At 45.0% G+C, this 23,898-nt stretch overlaps 1 protein-coding gene across 1 annotated transcript in view; it reads left to right on the top strand.

Moving 5' to 3' along the window:
* Positions 1 to 717: 717 nt before the first annotated feature.
* Positions 718 to 23,898, top strand: part of LOC149081528 (EF-hand domain-containing protein D2-like) — a 29,119-nt gene continuing 5,938 nt past the window's right edge. The window contains exon 1 of the mRNA XM_089238460.1: positions 718 to 1,084. Coding sequence (XP_089094586.1) covers positions 924 to 1,084 — 161 coding nt within the window. The 5' untranslated portion in view covers positions 718 to 923. The remainder of the gene's footprint in view (positions 1,085 to 23,898) is intronic.

Below are 23,898 nucleotides of genomic sequence, written 5' to 3'. Positions count from 1 at the left end.
GTGGTTTTTCTGCGGCACTAGCTGGTAACTTCTCGAAACATTCAACCACTTCTCGTTTTTTTCTGAGGTGCCCGGGTGGGCCCTTGCCTTAAGACGGCACTGGATCCACGTTAAAAGCGGGATCAACCAATTATAGAAAAATACAGTCAATCTCGTTATAACGAACTCCAAGAGACCGGAGAAATCACTTCGTTACAACGAAATTTCGTTATAAAGGAATCCCAGGTTTTTGCATTTTATTCCTTTGTAAATATATCTGGAGGATTATATATATATAGAAAAGCGTTCGTTAAAACGAGATTTTCGCTATAACGGTATTCGTTAAAACGGGATTCAACTGGGGGGGGGGTCTCGCCATGGGCCCCACAAGGGATGGGCTGACAAGGCTCCAGCCCTGGGGCCCGGGACGATTTTCACCATTTCTTTTCTTTTTCACGCTATAAATTCATCATAAAGGGGCCGTGAAAGTGGTCGGGGGCCGCAAAAGATCCCAGCCTAGGGGCCCTGCTTTAGGACGTGAGGGCCATGGCTCTCGCCATAGAAATTATACGTTATAGAAGGGCTCCGCGTGTCTCAGAAAAGGTTGAGAACCGCTGCTCTCTTGCGTCATCGGGAACAAACTTGGCTAGAAATCCTCGACGTTGGCGACATTTGATACTCCGATCGCCAACTGTCGAATTCTCAATGAAAGAAAACGTTCCGTTATCTGTCAGTAGTACTTAGTAGCAGCAGCTGGCGCAAGGTGACGCGAGGGTCGCCATTTCTCTCTTGTCTCTCTCTCTCCCCGTGTGTGTGTGTGTGCGCGGGGTTCCCGCTTTGTGCGCGATTTTTCAAAAGCTTTATTCAGCTAAAGAGAAGAAGATTTAATTGTATTGTTGAGCTGAATATTGTGCTTGTGGTGTGTGTGTGTGCGTGGAAAGGTCATGTCAGATTCAGAGCTGAGCGTGAAGTTAGCCAGACGCCAGGATATCAACGAGGGCAAGAGCGTCGAGCTGCCCGCACAGCGCAAGATATTCAACCCTTACACCGAATTCAAGGAATTCTCCAGGAAAACCATCAAGATCTACGAAGAGAAATTCAAGGCGTGAGTATTAGAAATATATTCCATTCAGCCGCCCCCACTCACATAGGGGGCGGCTCTTAGAGGCAGAAAAAAAAAAATCTCTACCCGAACGGGACTTTAACACGTTTTTTTTTGGCTGGCACTTGGATTTGGCCCCACATATAGTGGTGCCCCAAGAGCCGCACGTGGCCTCACCCAAATCAAGAAGGGGCGACAGGCTGATACCATTGCCGTCTTAAGAGCATCCCGGGCCAAGTAATTTTTCAGAGGCCCTCCCAGGCGAATATACACGCTGACTCGGAAATTTCAACCAGATCTCATTTTTGTTAGGCCCCCCCCCCCCGGGTGGGCCCGATGCATTAAGACGGCGCTGGCAGATACGGCCTGACTCTGACCCGGTCATTAAAAAATTCCGATTTTTTTTTTGGCCACAAATATAATTGCTGATTTTCCTATATTGAAAAATTAATGAGGGGCCATGCAGGGCAGTCTTAAAAGCATCATGGGGCCCCACGGGCCAAGTGATTTTTCTGAGGCCCTACCAGGCAAATTCTTGAAAATTTCAATCTAACCATCTTATTTTTGTGAGGCCCCGGGCCGTGCTCGGGTGGGCCTATGCGTTAAGACGGCACTGGGGGAGGGCATGCCCGCCCCCCCCATAAGGGTGGCGTTGCCAGTGCCCGGAACAATTGATTTTTTGTTTCTTTCGTGCTATAAATTCACTATAGAAGGGCCCATGAAAAGTCTGACTTGGGGGGCCCTGCTTAGCTGCCCTGCTCGAAGATGTGGGAGACGGGGGGTGGCGCCCCCTACAGAAATGTTTATCTTGGGGGGGGAAGGGACCTCACTGCATGAACTCTCGGAAGGCGGAGTGTTGTAATTGGAGCTCGTTCGTTTGGTACCAACACTACTCCCCATGGTGTTAAATAATAATAAAAAAAAACCACGTGGTTTTCGTGAACACGTGGTCGTCCTCGTACCACGTGGTGCCGTCTCGAAACGTTTCTCGAAAGCCACGGGCCCATAGCTACGCTGGGGCGACCAGGGCACTGCCCCGAGCCGAATGGAGCTTTTCAAGGGGAGGGGAACTCCGAGAAGACACGCTACGGCCCTGGAAAGGGAGTTTCAGAGATTACTACCTAATTTACGTGGGTCCCGGGCATGGCCCCCCATATCCTGAAGCAGGGCCCCTAGGCCGGGATCTTTTACGGGGCCCCTTTATGATGAATTTATATCGTGGAAAAACAAAGGATTAAAATCCTCCCTAGCCCCAGGGCTGGAGCCTTGTCAGCCCATCCCTTGTGGGATCCATGGTACCGGGACCCCCCAGGTTGTTGGCAGAAATCTTTGCCCCTTTTCGAGTGAAGGTGGGTCCCACTCGGAAAACTTGAATATTGGTTTTCAAAATTGTAAGGGTTGCGTCAAATCAGACGAACCCTGCTTCGAGGTCACTTGGACAGCACGCGTTCAGTTCATTTGAGCGGCCCGCGGCGCATTTTCACATGGAACGAGTGACTCGAGGTACATTCCAAAATGACTCGTTCCAAAACCGGCGAAGTGCTCCCCAAAAGGTTGAGCACCCCTTGATCTGCATCATATACATGCTCAACGCATGATCGCTAGCGGGCGCAAAATGTGGTCCACGGGACATCTAAACTAAACCTCGTGGCCCGTTACCTGAAATCTAATTTTGTAAAAATGAACTTAAGTGGCACATTGCCAGATCACGTGGCACTGTGCAGTAAGTGCTACATCCCTTCTGTGACCTGTGGTATATTCCCAGATCCAGAGCACTCAAGTGGCCCGATGCTTACTTAGATTGTCGTGGCACACAGCTTTATAGCACTTGAGTGCTTTGGAGCCGTGCTGTGGGTCTCTTAAGTGTTTTGCAGCACATTTAAATGTCACCGTGGCACAGTTTCAGAACACTTAAACGACTCCTGGCGCGTTGGCAGTTCATTCGAATGACCCCGCGGCACAGTTCCAGAGCATTGAAGTGGCCCGCGGCACAGGTCAAGATCACTCGAGTGACTCGCAGCATATTTACATGTCACCGTGGCACAGTTTGTCACTTGAATGAACTGAAAACGCTCCAGGGGGAGGGGGTCACTTAAGTGTTCTGAAACTGTTCTACAGTGACATGTGAATGTGCTGCGAGTCACTCGACCGATCAAGATCTGTGCTGCGGGCCGTTCAAATGCTCTGGAACTGGGCCGTGGGTCGTTCGAACGAACTGCAAAAGCGCCGGCCAGGGGGATCACTTGAATAACCCCGCGGCACAGTTCCAGAGCATTTAAGTGGCCCACAGCATAGATTTAGATCACTCGAGTGACCCGCAGCATATTTACAGATCACCGTGCCTCATTTATGGCGGTGGTCACCGAAGCGTGTCGAACACCCTAATATATAACATAACCATGGCCGGCCCCCACATGGGGGAATGACAGGGCTCTAGCATTGGGGCCCGGGACAGTTCTCATCATTTTTTGCTTTTTCACGCTATAAATTAATTACAGAAAGGGTCCGTTAAAAGTCTGACCAAGGGGCCCCGCAAAAGATCACAGCCCAGGGGCCCCTCTACAGGCTGTGGGGGCCATGAACATAACTATAAATGCTACTGCGAAAGCCCGGAATCGGCCAATTCGCGGTGGGGTCGACCAGTTTCGTTAAATACTGACCCGGCCAGTTCGCGAAGTGGCCGGTGTCGTCGAAGGAGGAGTTGTGGCCCCCTTTCCACGCGTAGTCCCTTGGAATATCCCAAGACCGCAAGGGAAGACCTAAGGTTCTAGACCGGGTACCCTCCCCGGGCTAGACTTGTCTGACCACTGACTTGTCTTACCAGCCAGGGTACGCACGCCTCAGGTTTGAAACCGCCGACTTCATTCGGGGCCCCGGGTCAACACATTTATGCTTTTATATCTATTTTTTTTCTTTGAAATTTTATACCGACAAGAATTGGGGGGTGGGGAAGGGGAAAAGGGAGGTTTGACCACAGCTGTCTGTAAGCCCCTCCCCTACATGGTGCCTTGAACCCCTTTTGGGTATATTTTACGTGAATAATGTGGTTCCCGACCTGGCGGGCACCGAGACGTGTATCGATTCTTCGTAATCGAAATAGTATACGTATATAGCGTTTGCATTTTGGAAGGTTGCCAAACGCGTTTTGTTATACGCGGCGTATAAAAAATGAAATATCGCGAGACTTAATCCATCAGTGAGTAAATACTTAGTCACACACATACACACGACGTCGCCACATGTGTCATTTCCCCAGTGACGAATAGGTGCTCGTTCGATGACAGTCATCATATTTGTGAGCGTGACTCAGTTCCTTGTGATAAAAGACTGCAATTTTATTACTACTGTTGTTTTTCCCACCGCGTACAAAAGAAATCGATTAGAGAGAAAAATGAGGTCATCGATGCTCTCTTTATAATAATCGATTGTAAATTGTGGTTAGTTTCTGAATTTTTTTTTCCCTGATTTTATGTATTATATGAATTGGGACAGTAGTTTCAGGAAGGGCCTGGGTGGGTCACTCCCTGGCATCGGTGTGGGTCGAGGCTTGACCTATACATGCGTAATCTGATGTCACCCGCGACCTTGGACCTAATTTAGTAAAAATTAAATGAACCTAGCGGCACATCCCTTAAGTGACCTGCGGTGCAGTTCCGCGTCATTTAAGCGGCCCGCTGCGTGTTTCCAGATCACTCGAGTGACCCACGGCACATTTTCAGATCCCACGAGTAACCCGCGGCACACTTCCACGGAGCCGGTCACAGTTCCAGAGCACTCGAGTGCAGGGCCGTCTTAAGAGCATCATGGGTCCCCGGGTCAAATGATTTTTCTGAGGCCCTATCAGACAAATTTTCGAAAACCTCAACCAGATCCCATTTTTGCGAGGCCCCCCGGGCCGTGCCTTAAGACGACACCGCTAGAGTGACCCGTGGAGTATTCGAGATTACGCGAGTAACCCGTGGTACCATCTATTTTTAATTACGTCGCGACCCGCGGCATATATTCCAGATCGTTCGAGTAACCCCGCAGCACAGTTCCAGAGCACCCAATGGGGGCCCATAGCACATTTTCAAATCGCTCAATTGACCCACGGCATAGGTTCAGGGCACTTTAACGATCCGCGGCACATATCCAGACTACTTAACGTGGTTTCAGGCACATGTTAAGAACCCCTTAAGTGGCCCGTGGTGCAATTCCAGGTCACTTGAGTAACCCTGACCCGTTTCCAGTTAGAATTTCAGCTTTTATGGGTGGGCTGCTTTTGTTGTTACTTGACGTGGGCCCAAATTCTACATGAACAAATGGGTCATCGCCCCAAAAGTTGAAAATATATATTCGCTGAATAATCTTTGACTCCAAACACTGGATGAGGGGGGGTCCAATTCTGGATTTGCCCGCCCCCCCCCCCCTTATGTCAAAGTCAGGCCATGTCTGGAATAAGTGCCAACAAAGGTATCTAATAATCACTTACTGTTGTCTTACACGGAGGCAACTTTGGGTGTATTTGAATGGCGCATGTGTCCGAGGGCCTCAAGTGCGGGGTAGGGGGGGGGGGTTCACATGAAAGTAAGCGCGTAAATTTGTAGGCGCGAAATTTTTAACCAGTAAAGGCCTTAGAAAAATCCTGTCCGGGAGCCCATGGTGCTCTTAAGACATCCCTGACCTAAGGCGACTGGAATATACCCAGCAGGGTCGCAACTAGATGCTTGGTCACCCGGGGCAGGCACGCATTTTGACGCCCCCTTGTAATGTTGGAGAGATTTCAGAATGAAATTGCGCCCCCCCCCCCGGGTCCAGTGCCCGCTCCCCCATAGTTGCGGCCCTGATGCCCAGACCTACAGCTATATTTAGCAGCCTCTCCTAATCGTTTTTTTCTTCTAAATTCCCCTCGCGATATCATGGAGGAAACCCCAGGGAACTAGAAACCTTCCAGGGTTCCACGGAACACTGGCCGGGAAACGCCGTTCTAGATATTCCCAAAGATTAATTATCATTCTCGAAACACGCTTATCGGCCGTATCTTCCGCTTTGATGCTGGGGGCCTAGACAAGGCTATTTTCGGCCCGGCCTAATCGTTAATCCTCGAACACTACCAATACCCGCACGTGCCGCCAGTTACCGCAATACACAAACAGGTAGGTCACCGGCCATTTTATTTAAAGGGTTAATGCCATTAACACCGATTTATACGCTGCGATTGCTGTTCGCGTCACGAACGCCATCCATTTTGTTGTTTTTTTTTAATTACGTCCGTAATTGAATCGCACCGGCTTTTGCTTTGTGGGATTGATGCGCGGATAAATCCGCTTTGATAACGCGTGGGACGATCGATCGATCGATTGCGGCGGATTTATTTATTTCTTTTTAGCGGACGGGAGTGCGTTTTCTTATTTTTTGCATTGTTATCAATTCAATCCCACGCGGTGACATTTTCAAGAACCGATCGATCGATCGGATCGTCGCGATAAACAAACTCATTTATTGAGCGACGCGACGACGGACGGTCGGTCTGTTTTTATCTCATTTAGATGCGCGCCGTGAATCCGATCGGATTTAATTCAGGGCTATGAATCCTACATTAGGCTAGTGGTGGAAAATGATCGCGAGAAGCCCCCCCCCCCCCCAAATGCCTAGACTAGTGTTTAAATCTTTTTCGCCCGTGGGCCCTCTTTGTGCTTTAACAAGGAGAGATATCCTATAAATTGATTTTTCTCCGAGTGATAAATTTATATCGGGTAGATAAGAATGTGGAATCTTCGGACCCCCGGTCTAGATACCCGTCTGCCAGCCCTCTTGGGGTGGTGGGGGGGGGGGAACATAAGTCACTATGTAAAACGGTCTGTGAGAGCAGAATGAATACCTTCTCAGATTGCCGTGTTGAAGTCCAATAACTTCTTCGATTGTCATGTTCTCTTTAAAAGATGAATAACTCGTGAAGCCCGAAGCCCTCCCTCCCACAAGGGCATGCCGCCCCCTCCCCTCCACAAGGGTTGAGCTGATAGGCCTGGGACGATTCTGATAATTTTGTTTACGCTGTAAATTCATTATTGGGGGGGGGGGAAATTGCTCATGAACTTTGGCGATAGCCATGTTGGAGGCGAATGATTTCTATGATGGCCGTGTTGAAGCCTAATACAGTCGAATCCCGTTTTAACGAATAGTGAAAATCTCGTTTTAACGAACACCTTTCTAACCCCCCTCAGATAAGTTTACGTAGGAACAATAGAAAAACCTGGAATTCCTTCATGTGCTCGAATTGCGAGCATAGAACGTTAGAAGCAAGTTAGTTCTTTACCTACTGAGCCTGGGGCGACCAACAATGGATGGAGCCTTCATCTCCCACTAAACTCCTCTGGTTGGATATTGCTGTATGGCGATATATGACCGGAGTTGGTGTGGGGTAAAGTGGTCCCTTGGAGTTCGTTTTAACGGGATTCGACTGTAGATTCTGCGATGACCGCAATCCGTGTGAAGACCAAATAACTTTTGCATAGCACCCCCCCCCCACCGCAAGGGGGATGCTTCTTCTTACCAGGCAGGGACGTGGCTCTGTCCCGCTAGGGATATTAGCCATTTACTCGGCTGAGTTGGTCCGTGCTGGAGAGTGCTGAAGGTGTCCGACCGGGAAGCCCTCGAGATACATTCGAAGGCCATCCGGTCCGGCACATCCAGCCCTCTTTCCTCTTTTTATCCATGATGAGGGCACTATCCAGTCCCCCCCCCCCCATCCCATCAAGCAGCCTATCATTAGTGGTGTCCCTGTGGGCCGCTCGTTCCGACCTGATTTGATGCAATTCTGCCATCGCAAGGGGGATGCTGAGAAAGATAAAGCCCGGGAACACTTTTTTTTTTCTCACGCTATAAATTAATTACATGGGGGGGGGGCATAAAATTTCACGATGGCCTTGTTGAAGGAGAATAGCTCCAAATTAAGTAATTTCTGCCATGGCCTTGTTCTGTGTGAAAGCCGAATACTTCGATGGGTGTAAAATAGATCAATAAGGGCTCTTCATTCGAGGGCCAAATAGATACGAAGAGCTTGATTTTTAAATCCAATTTAATAAAATTCACCTTTCGTGTGTGTTCCAAATAAAAAATCTCGAATGCCAATGCACAAAAAGAATTCTCATGACCTCCAAACAGGGCCGTCTTAAGAGTATCGTGGGCCCCCGGGCCAAGTGGTTTTTGGTGGCCCTGCCAGGTAAATCCCAGAAAATTTCAACTCGGATCTCATGTTTGGGAGGCCCATGCGTTAAGACGGCACTGCCTCCACCCTCAATCCCGAGCAAACACATATTGTAATTTATTAAAGCTACCCTTTGCCTCCGATGTGCCGCCAGTTCTTGGAAACACTAAAATAGACGAACCTCGGATTCCCGAATCGTTTTTTAATAGTTTCCGAATCAGTTCGGATAACGTTGAACCGAATCTGCGGGGGCTTTTGTTCTACCTTTTGGTTACCCTTGAGAAAAAAGAACTCGTGTCTAGTTTATCCGTGGGAATTCAGCGGGTTATCTTTCACGTGTGAAGTTTCTCGGTGATGCTACAGAGAACACGGCGTTCTGTGTTTTTTTGCTCTTCAATAAACGCCTGTGAGACCCTGGAATAGGCCAGCCCGACTCCACTAGAAACACCAGTGCCACGAATTTAAGCTTGAATATGGATGGCTCCGTGTTATATAACGGTCTGGTTTCAATCAAAATGCTTCTATTAAAAATTGATTTGATTAGAAATCCCTAATCCCCCTTCAAAATGCCGTATGTATTTTTTAATGAAGTAGGCTTTCTTCCGATTTTCAGCAAGGTGGAAACTAAGGAGTACAGAGGAAACGTTTTTCATTGAGAAATCAACTTTATGAGGTATCCGAGCTTGTCAATGAGAGGTTTTTATGAAGACGAGATATCTCGTCATTGCCGCTTAAAGGGTTGAGAGAAATGATTATATATCTAGGGCCGAACGAAGGGTGCGGCCGGAACGAGCCTTAAAATATTAGGAGGTCGTAAAAGTGGAGTGAATTGCATCGAACACTCATTTTATTTTGACTTTAGCTTCCGCTGTATGTCTCTAGGGGCGGGACAGCAATATATATGATTGACTTTTGCTTATTAATAAAGCCTTAGCTGAGAATTCTATCGATTCGTAGATACGTTACAGCCTGCCTTTTCTACAGAGCCACTGTCAAGTTTCTACCTGTTTTTTTTTTTTCTTAGTTTCTGCCCCACATTTTATCGAGTTTGCTTCCCTTGCAGTTTTTGAATTTCTGAACTCATCTTCTCTGAGATTCTGCCTCACTTTTCAATTATTGAATTTCTGCCGCACCTTTTGAAAGGTTCTACCTCGCTTGTTGCCAGTTTTTGAATTTCTGCTTCATTTGCCAGTCCCGGTCTCTGACTTTGCCTCACTTGCAGGTTTCTGAATTTCTACCGCCCCCCCCCCCACCCCAATCATTTCTCAATTTCTGCCTCACGAGTAACTGAATTCCGACCCCACCCTCTCCGAGTTTCTGCCCCACTTTTTCTGAGTTTTCTGTCTCTCTACAAATTCCGTACTTTTGTCTCTCTGGTGGCGTCCTCTGGTCGCGCTCTAGACCAGAATTATGCGAAATGTCTGAAATTCCAGAACATTTACCATAATCGAGTTTTCTAGAATTTGCGAGAAGGAATCTCATAAATAAACCAAACGAGGGCGTTTCCTCTCTCTTCCTTACAGCGACTTCCTCGAAGCAATTTCCAACGTCCATCAGAGCAATGAGATTAACATCCGGGAAAAATATAACCACCACCACCTTGGAGGAGGAGGAGGAAACTTGGCTTAACCAGCCATAAATCCTTACCCAAAGACTACCATAGTAAATGTATGCTAGTTCCTTCAAGGTTAACCTCGGCGTGTTGTCGTAAGGACAGATTAGCCTCAGGAAAGGAGATTAATTGCCATCGATAACCTGGATGGCAATTAATGCTTTTATTTTATGACTTCCCTGACTGCGATGAATGGCTTCGAATTTGTTTTTTTTTTGTATCGATCTCGTTTCGATGAGTTTTCGTTTGGGATTAACGTCTGTTTACGAGGGTATTTATTCTTTTGTGGTCGAGTGCCATCTACCGGGAGATCAAAGTAATAGCAGTGTCCGATGCGAAAATTATTCGCGGAATGGAACCGCAGGGAAAAGTTGATTCTGGTGTAATTGTCTCTTGACCACTCAAATTTGCCTCCCTGGGCCTACTCAGCCCCCGCCCCTGTAAATACGCCTCTCGTTCTTTTCACTTGCTTGCACAGTTTTTCCGTCCATCACTGACCTAGTCCCTCGCTTTCTAGCTCACTTTTTGGATCGCTCCTATGCGTAGACACACGGTCTAGGTAATTTTTTCCGTCGTTCACTGACTAGGTACCTTGCTCTCTAGGCCACTTAATAACCTAGGCGCTTACTCTCCAGGTCACTCTTTGATCATTCACATGCTTGGACACTATTTTGGTCGCCCACATGCTCTAGGTCAGCGGTTCTCAATCTTTTTTGACTCGTGAAGCCCTTTTCAGTATATAATTTCTATGGCGAAGCCCAGGTTGACTCGAGGAGCCCTTTTTTGTACATAATTTTTATGGCAGAACCTTGTAAGCCTCTTATTTACGTATCTATCAAATTTACTGATTCATTTTATTTTTCTCGAGTCGCCGCGGAGCCCCTGGGAGTTGCACACGGAGCCCTAGGGGCTCCGCGGTTGAGAACCGCTGCTCTAGGTCATTCTTGCAATCGCCCACGACAACTGATCCTACGTTCTTTAGATCATTCTATTGATCACTCACTGACTTGGTCACTTGCTCTATACATCATTCTTTTTGTCACACTCATGCTTGCAAACTATTTTGGTCACTCTCATGCTTTTACATTACTTTGGTCACTCACATGCTTTTACATAACATTGGTCACTCATGCTTTTGCATAACTTTGGTCACTCACATGCTTTTACATAACTTTGGTCACTCACATGCTTTTACATAACTTTGGTCACTCACTGGCGTGATTCCTTGCTCTCTAGGTCACTCTTTTGATTAACTAAATGCAACTTCTTTTGGTGACTCCCTTGCTTGCACGCTCTTTTGGTCTTTTTTTTTTTGTCACTCTAGTCGTTCACTGACCTGGTCCCTTGCTCGCGTCACTCCCTTACATACACTATCTAAGCCATTCTTTTCGTCGATCACCGTTTTGTTCCCTCGTACTCAATTCATTCCAAGTCACTCTTTTGGTTATTCACTGTTTTGTTCACTGACATGATTTCACACTAACTAGGTCGCTATATTGGTCGTTCACTGACCTGGTGCATGTGTCACACTATTGGCCACTCCCATGCTTACATTCTCTAGATCGGTTTTTTTCCCGACAATCACCGACCTGGTCCATCGCTCTCTTAGTCACTGTTTTGGTCTTCCCCATGCTCACACTTTTTAGATCTCGTTTGGCCACTCACATTCTTGTCAATTCTCCAGGTTACTCGTTCGGTCGATGACTGATCTAGTCCCCCCTTCTCTAGGAAGAGGCGGATCTATGCGAGAAAGGCAGCAAAATGTCGCAAATGTTGCATGTCGCAAGCGGTAAACTAGTAACCTGTAAAAATTTTGCTGGTTCTGTCCCATTTTACTACTGTTTCTTGACCACTCGTTCCTCAAATTCGCCACCAGCCCGTCAACCCCCCTCATTGTAAATACGCTTCTGATTTTGTTATACGAGGAGCCGTTTGAAAGATTCCTCCGACTTGCACCCAGCATTTAAAACCTCGTTCGGCATTTTAAGAGAAATCGATGAAACCATCTTGAAAGAACCAGAAGAAACGTTTTATCTCTTAGGAGCGCATAAATATATATGTATGATGTTTTATCTTATCTCTTCGGCCATTTTAAGTAGTTGAAGTTCGTTCTGTTTTTAAAGTGGGTTTCGCTTTTTATCTCTATGAAAAGCGTCCAGTTTCTTGAACAAACAGCAATTTACGCATTTTGAGCCGCCGCCGCTGCTATCTCATCATTTCGACACGAATTTTTTAGCATTTCCTGAAGGAAATATAAGTGTAGAGATAGGGGCCTGTATATAATAGTATTTCTGTTTTTCTGTAGTCGTGGGAATGGTCTGATATTGATTTATGGGACAAGTTGCGAAATTTTCTCAACGTGACTTGTCGCGCCGTTACGGAAGGCATTTTGTGCAAAAACACAGCTGATGTAATGATACGCTTGCGTATGGTCTTGTTGAGGTTCCTGTTATGACATGTGAATCCCCCCCACAGCTGGCAACCATAATCTAAATCATTGAAATTGTTTTAATTCTTTATGCAGCAGGGCACGTCTTAACGCATTGGAGAGGGGGGGGGCGATGGTGGTGCCCTCACGTGTCCTGACAATGACATCTGGAACTGTCATTTTCTAGAGCAAGTTGTTTTAACCAGGGGGTCCTTGTGGAAACCTTCAGGGTGTCCGTGAGCTTTGATTAGAAAATTAACTCATTTATATTTTAGCGCATATATACTGAATGTTGTTCTGAAAAGGGGTCAATGGCGTTCTCATTCTTTTGTTGCAATGGGTCTGTGGCATTCATTTTATTGATAGAAGGAACTCTCCGTGGCATCCTTTTTGTTAGTACGGTGGTGGGGTGGTCTGTGGGTCTTCCTTTTATTTGTAGGAGGGGGTCCGTGGAACGTGAAAGATCAAGAACCCTTGTTTTAGAGAATTGGGAGACCGGTAATCCTGTCCAGATAGAGGGAGCCTCGGAACTTCTTGCCCCTCACGCGGCCCATGATACTGTTGAGACGGCCTTGTATCCATATCAGCGGTCTCGAATCCCTTTATGCTTCATGTACCCGCTCCTGTAGAACTGCATAGGGGAGTTTGCGTACTCATTAAAGTCAGGGCCGTCTTAAGAGCATCATGGGCCCCCGGGCAGAATGATATTTCTGAGGCCCTACCTGGTAAATTCTTGAAAATTTCAACCAAGTCTAATTTTTGTGAGGCCCCTTTTCTCTTGAGGCCCCCCGTGCCTTAAGACGGCACTGATTGAAGTCACTGTATTGTCCAATTCGAAAATCTGACGACACATCGAAACGGGCTTTTCAGACTTGGACGTCTAGTAGCCTAAATCATAGTTTCCTGACCTTTTTGTCCCGTCGCCCCCTCTTCTTCAGAAATGTTTTTCTCCCATCGCCCCCAACGCAATCTAACCCACCCGTAGTTTCTACCGCCCCTCTCGAACATTCCATCGCCCCCGTTGGGAATCATTTCCCTAAATACAGTTAAACTCGATTATAACGACTTCGGAGATTCGGAAAACTTTTGTCGCAATAACCGAGGTTGACTGTATAACAACGTTTCTGTTGAGTGGCATCTATTAATTCATGAGAAAGTACAAAGCGGGTCAAAAGAAACGAGGAAGTGTCCGGGATCTAATATCACAACGTCATCAGTGTCAACATTCCCGCCTCGACTCGAGCTCTCATTACCGTTTTTCTTAAGGCTCATTGAGCCTTATTACAGCTCGTTTATTCGCAAGGCCGTTCCTTTCTTTCCCGCTCCTTTCCTTCGCGAGACTCTCAATGAAGTGTCATTAAACCCTGTAGACAACACGCTACTGTCGAGGAAGGAAGCTTGTTAACAATTATTATCCCGCCATTACTGCAATGACAATCGAAAGTGACAATTTCTGAGGACGTCTCGCGTGCGGCAGTGGCTTTTTTTACCAAGTTTATAATTAGCGAGGGACAATTACAGATGTTGGAAGCGGTGTTCCTCAAGGAAGTGTCCTTTTCCCCGTTTTTCCGTGTTTCATCGATGGATTCGACCGCTGTGTCGATGGGTTTGTGGGGAAATGCGATTATGTCGTAGCAGAATTGAGCGTGGAACTAGGCCGGAAGGTTGGCGATATCGCCTCTTGAGAATCTGGGGATACCCCGGGATGTACCGGTGGTAGAAACTGGTATCTAATTTGGGATCTTACTGGTTGTCTCTGAAAGTAAGAGGTGCTGGTCTTTTTTTTTTTCTTCTGAAAAATGGCGTGACAAAATGGTTAGAACGGTGTTTTCAAAACTGACCACGGTGCCAGAGTGGGACGTAATCTCAGGGTCTTATCTTGTTCCCCACAGATCTTTTGTGTCAACTAGATGAAGGCCACGGGTCCCACCGTTCCAAGAAAATGAAGACCGCGGACACTTTTGCCAAGAAGATAAGGGCCAGTTGTGCCTTGTGAGAAAATGTGAGAGCCACGTGCACAGAAAATATGGAATGGGAGCCACTCATCAAGGAAATGAGAGCGAAGGACCACCTTTAAAAATAATAGGGACCACTGACCCCCATTGTGAGGAAAATGAATGCCCTAATAGTATATTCAAAAATTAAAAACCGAATCCTGGTGTTAGTGGACTAGACCGATTCCAAATCGGTGTTGCTGATAGATGTCATGGGCTCTAACATAGCCACGAAATTTCGCGTTTTAGGGCGGTGGCGTTTTAACTGTCTGCCCGAGTCAAAATAACCCCCCTTCCCCCCACTCCTACATGATGTCTTGTTAATGTTCATAATAAGCATTTACGAGATTTTCGTTCGCAAATTTTGTGTTTAGGGGGGGGGGGGGCCCTTAGACGTCCCTGGTGCGAGTGACTTCGAACATTAATTCCGAAACGATGAGTTGCGCATCCAGGGCCCCTGTGAGGTTTTCAAGGGTGCCTCACCGATATAGCCAGAAATGAAGGAGAGTGGCGAAAATGAGCCAAGCGGAAGGCGCTCCCCACCCAGTATTCTTGTAGGTTGTTTTCAGAAAATGTATCAGTAAATTCGAGGGCTCCCGGGTCTCCGAAATCTCCATACATCGTTTCTAGTGGGGTAACCGGTCCAAAAGATAACATTAACCGTGTAGCCCACAAGAATGAGAAATCATCCAAGCATACGCGTGCACACACAGAGCGTGAGAGAAAATGTTTAAATACCATTTTAAACACTGAAAAGGACCTCCACAGCGGCCGTTTTTGCTATATACGTACAATGTCACGCACTGCGGGGCCCAAAATTAATGCGGGACCACGACCTCGCTCAAAATAAAAAGCGACTCCCCACCAAATTTTCTTTTAGATTTTTATTGTAGAAAATTTTCTATCCGTAAATTCGAAGGCCCTCAAAATATTGAGAACCCCGGGTCTCTGAAAATTCGCCAGGGTCATCGTACATCTTTTGCAGTGGCTTAACCAGTCCAAAAGATACCATTAACTGTGTCGAAGTCCACGAGAATGGCAAAATCACCCGAGCATACGCACACTGAGCGTGAGAAAAAACGTGTAAATGTGATGTTTAATGCAAAAAAATGGGAATCTCCAGAGGTCTTTTTCACTGTATATACGTACGCATAGTGTCACGCACCGCGGGGTCCAAAATTAATGCGGGACCACGGCCCGGTCGTCACACTCGGCTTCTGATTAAAACGTATTTATCGGACGTTATAACGGTCTTTTTTTCTCTCTCTCTCTCTCGTGGTCACTGTGCCGTGCAAAATGATATCCAAGACGTTCCCACAAATAGACCGTATCTGTATATACAACACCGTATATTAGCGGTGTCTGGATGGGATTTGTATGTTTATTCGAGCATAAGTGACGAGAAGAGGCCCCGGGCCCCCGTTTCTATTCTCGGTTCGGTCCTCCCACACTCTCGATGCCTTAAAGACGACCTATTTCGGTTCCATTGACGTCACAACCTACCGGGGGTCGAGATTTATTACGTATCGCAGAAGAACCACGCACATGCATGCACCTGGGTTATTTATCGCGTCAAGACTCTGGGGGGTCAAGCGAACCCTGGGGGAGCCAATTTCCAAGTTCCTTCCGAATTCTTTCAGCAATGGATGATGGGGGGGGGGGGGGGTCGTTGAAACGATTCTAATAAGTGAAACTGGTTTTATTTCGATGTTTATGGGCAAGACGTCCTTTTGGGCTGGATGGGGGGGGGGGGGAGAGAAGAGAAGGGATTTTGAGGGGGCCCCCATCCGACGAGGATAAAAGACTACATTGAATGTGTTGAAAATTATGGGGGCTCTGGGGAATTTCCACTTGCAAGCTTTTTTTTTGAGGAATTTTTGGAATTTTGCCTCGGGGGGGGGGGGGGGGCGGCGGCTCGAACTCGTTGAAATGGCCCGCATTGTAGATGAATGTATTCTGCGTGCTTATAAATGCACTCAATTGTTTTTTTAAGTGTCTTCCGAATGATAACGTTATTGGCAAGGCATCTCCATCCAGGGCCTCCCTTCACATCCTATGCAGAACAGACCAGACCGAGCACGATCAGGCTCTGTAGCTTACGTAATTTTATCTCATTGCCCAGTAGGGCGTGGTCGTGCCAGAGAAAATTCTGATAGACAAGGAGAGACTGGGGGGGGGGGGTGGCTTCCTTTCGTAGGTACTCCTGAATTTTTTTTTTTTTTTTTTTTGGAACATCGAATGTTTTGGATGTTTTTGGAATTTTTCTTCCATATTTTTCCGAAAAGACGGATTTTTTTTTTTCAAAATATTTTGAAAATATCTGAAGACATTTTCTCCCATCGACTACTTGTGAGGATCGGAATGAAGACATCTTTATTCCCATATTCTATGTGGCTCTAGATTAAACCACCAAAGAATGCCTCTAGGCTGCCTATGGCCACTGAATCAGGGGTGAAGGAGAAAAATAATTACAAAAATTGCGAAAAAACAGTTTATATGCACGAATTTCGAACTAAAGATGCGGGCGATAGCGCTCGTTTGAAAGGGTATGCGGACCCGCATCCGCATCGTGTGAAAGGGGCCTTATGTAGAGGATGATGTAATCCTGGTTTTCTTGTTGATGTTGCAAAATTGTAAACACATTTATACTCATTCTCACTACTCGCATTTAGTTGAAGTTAATCATAAATATTGTTTTTGTATATCTCTTCGTGGAAGGATGCATTTTTTGAACCTTATTACACTGGTATCATTGTAATCTTGTATCAATTGAGAAAAAAAAAATGCCCCTTGGGTCTCAGGTGAACCTACGTTTCCCCCAACCTTACTAGTATCTATCATTGCAAAGCGCACTACTGCAGCAATAATCGGCAGAGTCATGATGAAGGGGGTTTGATGGGTTATGACCCGTTTTATTATGGGCAAAAGTGCCTAAGAAAGGCACTTTTTTTCATAGTGAATATTTTTTTTACAAGATATGGACGTTAAAACAAAGAGCACATTCCATGCTCCCTTCTCATCCTGCAGTAGGGCCCCTAAGCTGAGATCTGGTGGACTCCCGGATGAGACTCTTCACGGGAAGAAGTTAGTCTGAAAACTAAAATTATGGGAACAGCCTCGGGCTGGAGCTCTCCCAGCCCCTTGCGACGGGACCTCAGTTGAATAGGGGTTCCACGATAACATCTTGATTAACTATGACAATAAATATGTATATTAAGAGCAGAGACCCCCCCCCCCCCCACGCATGGCAGGGGGAGGAACTGAAAAATAAGTTCAATATTTCGATTTAAAATTGAGATATCGAAAGCAAAAATACCTTTTATGTGCTGTTTTAACCGATTTCTGTTAATTTGAATGCTTTTTGTAGGGTGATAACTCAAAATTTCTCGGGAAGACGGTTTTTGTGCGCCCCCTCCCCCCCCCCCCCCAAGGCAAAGGTCGATTCCGCCTACGACCCCGATCTTATTTCTAAAATTTTTGATCATTATAAATTTAGATTCGGTTAAATTCAATGAGTAAAAAGATTCTCGTTCTGGGGATGAGGGTAGAGGACCATCGATAAGACAGTGGGGGGGGGGGGCACGATAAATTATGCCCATGGGCTGAAAAAGGTTGAGAAACTCAGATCAGTTAAGTTTCGCTGGTCAGAAAATTTTTATTCAATCTCCATTAAGAAAATGGGGCCACGGATTTCGTGATCAAGGAAGAGTTTGTGGGGGGGGGGGGGGGGCTCATAGAAGAAGATTCCACCGAAATTTAATATTTATCATTTTTTTGGAGCATATAAATTGGAATATCCAGCCGATACGGCCTCGAAACCTTTAGAAAAAAAAAATAGGCAAAGCTAAATTGATGCCAGTGACCGCGTTAAGTTGTTTACTTCTCCGGATAGTTGTCGATACCAAATAGCTGATGGCAAATAAGAAACGAGGGTAATTTTGGCCACGATATTGGCAAGTTTTTTTTTTTTTGCAAGAGGAAGAAACATTTTTTGCTCTTTTTTTTTAAGGCCTAGAATTAGCATTATTCTTTGTTCGGTCGGTGAGTTGTCGGCTTAATTTTAAGAAAAGAGGGTGAAAGGCTGTGGATTTTCGCTCTCGGGACCATCTTTGCGGCCCCGAAGAATTGGGTCACAAATTGCATAAACAAAAAAATGATGGACGAGTTTCGTTTCTCTTTTCTTGCCGAAGAGGAACCTGTTGTTTGTTTGAGACACTTTGTGGCATATTTTGGCTCCTAACCTTGAAAACAAAAAAGATTTGCTTCAGGGGTGCTCTTTGCCATATTCGGATGCCACTCACGTATTCACAAATGCTCGTAACATGATTATTTTTTGTGTGATCCATATGTAGAATTTTCGCATGGTGATGTTAGGCCGCGTGGATGAGTTTGGTGCGATTTTCCTTTTTTGGCTTTCACTTCTCCCCTCCCCCCCCCCCCCCCGCAAGAGCCCGAATCTTTGGGAGGAAAGTGTCGGCATGCAAACTGGCCCGTAACTAGGCTGGGACAATCGGGGCTCTGCCCCATAGCTCCGAGCCAAATGGGAGACCTCCGTGAAAAATGTACTTATTTTGCATAATAATATCCCTTTCGGGGGGGGGGGGGGCAAGAAAAATTCCGCCCCGGGAAGGCACGCCACGGCCCTGCATGCAAAGTAGAGGAAATAATGAAAAATTGTTTGTACGCAGGTTGACACTGACCTGAAGAAACCATTGGAGGGGGGCGGGGGTCGTCTCGTATGTATGGGGGGGGGGAGGTGCGAGTTGCATTCTATGGTCATTAAATATTGACACTCTGCGTCCTTACAAAGTTGGGGGGAGGATGAAATAGCCTCACCCTCCAGGTTTCAGCTCTGTACGCAATATACGTAATTCAGCCTGTGCGCGCGCTATATCAATGATAATTCCAGAATCAATGAGAAATAATTCCAGAATCAATGAGATCAGAAATGAATGACTATTTGTAATTTTCTGGATTTAGTGAAAGAAATAATTTTAGGATGAATAAAACTTCAGAATTAGTGAGGAATGATTTCAGGTATAATAATAATATAATAATAATAATAAATGAATGAGTGACATGATTTCAGAACCGATTGAAATTCAGGATAAATGGAAAAATACTTTGAGATCAATTCAGCGATAATTTTAAGGATCAGTAGAAATTGTGGAATAACTTTGGGGTCGATAGAAATTCAGAATTAATTTAATGAAATTAATTATTTTAAGGTCGATAAAATAATTGGTTTCATAATTTTTTATCAACCTTAAAATAACTGGGGTCTCATTAATTCAGAATTTCTATCGACCTTAAAATAATTGGTTTCATTAATTCTTAATTTTAAGGTCGATAAAAACTCAGAATTAATATGAAGCAATCATCAATTACTTCAGTATTAATAAAAATTCATGTGTTCAAATGAATGAATTTTTTTTTTTTGTGTGTGATGCATATGTAGTAAGAAAGGGGCGTCCAGATCAGTTTGGGGAGGGTGCCGAGGGGAAAACTTTTCTGCCCCCCCCCCTCCTCCTCCACTAAATTCTTATTATTTATTCTTCTAAAATTATTTCCTATCTTTAGAGCAAAAGCATGTCCCCTTGCCTGATTCTTCAGTATAGTAGATTTATAGTTAGGAAAAATAAGGATAAGAGAATCGTACAGAGGTGTTTGGCTTGAAGGGGGCCATGGCAGCCATTGCCGGCAACTAGAAATTATATAATGGTAATTGTACAAAAAAATATGCACGGACTATGAGTAAAAGATAATGATAATTCATTGATTCTGAAACTATTATGGAGATCCATAATCAATGATAGTTTTCGGATTGGATATCATTATTAATGAAAAATTAGGGAATAAATTAAAATATATATCCAGAATTGATGAAACAAATAATTTTAGGATTAATGAAAATTCAGATGTAATGATAATTTCGGAATGCGAATCACAAAATACATATTTAATGGAGCATAATTTTTTGTTAAAATTGCAATATACAGTGAAACCTCGTTAATGAGTCGCTCTTGGAAGAGCAAAAATATGACTTAGTAAGCGGAGTGACTCGTTAAACGGAGTAAGCCACAGCTGTGCCAGTTCCTGCCTGAGGACAATTGGGACTTCCAAAAAGTGACCCGGTAAGCGGAGTGACGTGTTAACCGGGTGACGCACTAACGTGGTTTGACTGTGTATAAAGGTATAAGAATTCGTAATTTTGGAGAAAAAAAAATTATCAATGAAAATTCAGGGTTTAGAAACGGTTTTTTAATTTTTAAATGATTTTCAGGAATCAGTGAAGATCAGGAGTTTGTGAAGATAATTTTGTGAAATAATCAATTAGCGACAGAAATAATTTCAAGTCGAATGATAATTCAGAATCAATGAGAGGTATAATTTTGAGGACCAATCAATGGAAATTTGTAATACAAATACAAGGCCGAAACAGGCAAAATGCCCAACGAGGTGTGGCTGAGGAACAGATGCCCGATAAAACAATTTATTTCAGGATCGTTTAAAATTCAGAAATTTAGGATGAAATTCGGATTTATAGTGAAGAAAAAGTAATTTCAGGATCAACAGAAATTCGGAAATAATTTTGGGAACAACAGAAATTCTCAGAAATTATGAAACAAACGGCTTAGGATGAAATTTTCACGATATTTTTAGAAAATTTTAATGAAACAATAAAATTCAAAATGAATGAAATATTTTTAGGATCGGTGAAAATTCAGAATGAATGAGAGAAATTTCATTTCAGGATCAACGAAAGTTCAGAATATTATTTGATCCTAAAGTTACTTTGCACTTACTAAAATTATACCTACTACTCTGAGAATTTTCATTGATCCTGAAAAAAAAAGTGATTTCTTTCATAAATTCTGAAGTAAAATAATTTCAGCATCAGAATAAAATTGATAATTAATGATACAAATTTTTTTAGGATTAATTTAGAATTTATGAAAGAAATTATTTTAGGATCAACGAAGAGATAATTTCAGAATGAAATAAAATGAAGAATTAATGAGGGAAATAATTATAGGATCAATTAGAATTCACACAGGAATTAATGAAAGAGCCTCAGGTGAGGTCAGAGCCGTCTTAAGAGCATCATTGGCCTCCGGGTCAAGTGATTTTTTCCGAGGCCCTACCTAATAAATTTTTAAAAATTTCAACCGGTTCTAATTTCTGTGAGGCCCTTCTTCCCTTGAGGGGCCCATAAGACGGCACTGGATGAGGTGACTTGGTGAGGCTCCCCCAGAAATACGTTGGTGGTGCGCGTAGTCTTTGAAATAGGTCGGGGGGGGGGGTGGCTTTGCCTACCCATCTCCCCAAGACGTGTGTACGAGGCTTGTCTATCCCTCCCTAAACATGCCTAGGACGCCTGCCTAACCCCATCCCAGACATGCGTATCCGTCTCATTGTCGTAATTTTTTTTGCACTTTTCTTGTTATTGTACTCGTTTTTTTCCGCCATTACGGATAATTTTTTTCTGAATGGCCCGACTATACCGTAGTGGTACGACTACCGCGGGCAGGGAACCACTAAACTAACTACATTGTAGTCGCAAACAGGAGGTGGTCGCAATAATACGACTCGACCGTGTGTAAAAAAGGTACAGAAGTGGATCTCCCCAAAGGCCGCTTTTTTTTCCTTTAAACTCAAAGGAATGTCTGAATGCAATGAGTCACGAACTAGGCCATTATACGTAAAAAAGAGACGTCAAAAGTATTTCTCTTCATTTTAGTCGTGAATTTTTTATGGCCATTCCTCCTGCCTCCGCCGCCATTTTTTTTTTTTTTTTTTGTGGCCTTGGCCTGGCCTATGCATCATCCTTTATTTATCACGTATATTAAGAATTCCATGTCACGTTCTCGAAAGCGCGTTGAATTAAAAATTACTGTAGCCCGAGATAATCCGGATTAACGCTGTTTTTCAGGACCAATGTATTTTTTTGTGAGGTTGCACTGGACTGTGGTGCCAGCAGAGAACAAGCCACATTGTTGCGAGAATTTGTTTAGATGTGCACCTACGTGGAGCGTCGTGGATGTAGTTTTTAGGGAGCTGCGGAAAAAAATGGGCACCGATAAAAAAAAGGGAGCCACGCGCATTCTCATTATGGAAGAAGCAGCAGCAGTGGGTGAAGAATGTCACCGCCTCATCGTTATTACGGGATAGTCGCGGGTAAATGAATTACGACTATCGCAAGGAAAGTATCGGGTATATTTTGCCATTGTAGCAAGGGAACCGCGGGTATTGTCGGCTGAGGCCACCATGACAAAGGTAGACACGGGTATATAACCTTTGAGGATTATGAGAGCGGCGGGGAAACCGATTACTGTACTAGGGCATGGCATTTAGGACGAGGGAGACACTTTTACATGATCGTCGCAACGAGTGAGACACTGAAGTACCAGGCAAGACCCGGACTCTGTCCCTTGAGGGATATAAGCCCTTTACCCGACTGGGTTGAGTCTTGTTGGGGAGGGTCGGGTGGCCGGGGCGGACCCCTAGGGGGTGCCCGCCCCGACCTTCGGCAACCCACTGTAACCCCTTGTACACCCCAGCAGTCTCCTGATGTTCCAGAAAGTCCCCCTTTCCTCCGAATTTCCCTTCTAGGCCAAATGCGCCCCCAGCCACATCCACGGCGGCCCTGCCCCAAAGTCCTCCAGGCGGTTTTATTTAGGATAGATTGAAGACGATACATGACAGGACATATTATATACAGTGTGTACAAGGCAATATGAAAAATCATGCGCAAGATCGTGTCGCTACTGGCATGGAACAGAAGAAAATATACAATTGTTGCGCGCAGAGCAGAAATGTAAGCGATGCAGGCACTGTGCAAAAATATGAAAAACTGTACAGGTATGTGCCGGTTTGGGTTACAGGCATGATGTGGGCTCAATTTATCTGCAGGACAACTTCCATAATGCGAAAATAGACAATTATACGATACGGGTGCAAAACAAAAATATATGGGCGGTGCGGGTACAAAGCGAAGTGAAATATATATACAGATGCTGTGCGCAAACAGAAGTATAAATTATACAGCCACTGTGCAAAAATGTATCGACTGTACAGATTATGTGCCGGTGACATGCATATTGCGAGCTCGATTGATCTGTGGAACAACTTGCATTATAGGAAAATAAATTATACGATACGACCGTCAAAACGAGCGAAAACCGCGTACGTGGCCGTCGGGACAAGAGCGGTACTGGCATATGACCGTCAGGACGATGGTGACACTAGTACGTGACAGGACCGTCTTAAGAGCATCATGGGCCAAGTGATTTTTCTGAAGCCCTACCTGCAAAATTCTCGAAAATTTCAACCAGTTTTCATTTTTGTGAGGCCCCCGCCCTGGTGGGCCCATGCGTTAAGACGGCACTGGTACGTGAACGTCAGAGCAAGGGAGACACTGATATGACATTCAGGACGGAGGAGACGATGGTATACAACTGTCAGAATGAGCAAATCGCTGGTACGTGACTTTCAGGGCGAGGGAGACACTTGCACATGACCTTCAGGACGAAGGAGATAATGGTATAGGACCGTCTGGGTGAGGGAGGGCCCGCTTCAATTCTTAATTTTTTACAC

The sequence above is a fragment of the Pholcus phalangioides genome, unplaced genomic scaffold, assembly GCF_987345545.1.
Source record: "Pholcus phalangioides strain wild (caught in Gottingen) unplaced genomic scaffold, Ppha-v1.0 ptg000010l_1, whole genome shotgun sequence".
NCBI lineage: Eukaryota > Metazoa > Arthropoda > Arachnida > Araneae > Pholcidae > Pholcus > Pholcus phalangioides.
Note: the sequence above shows the minus strand (reverse complement) of the source record. Positions and strands in the feature narration are given on the sequence as shown.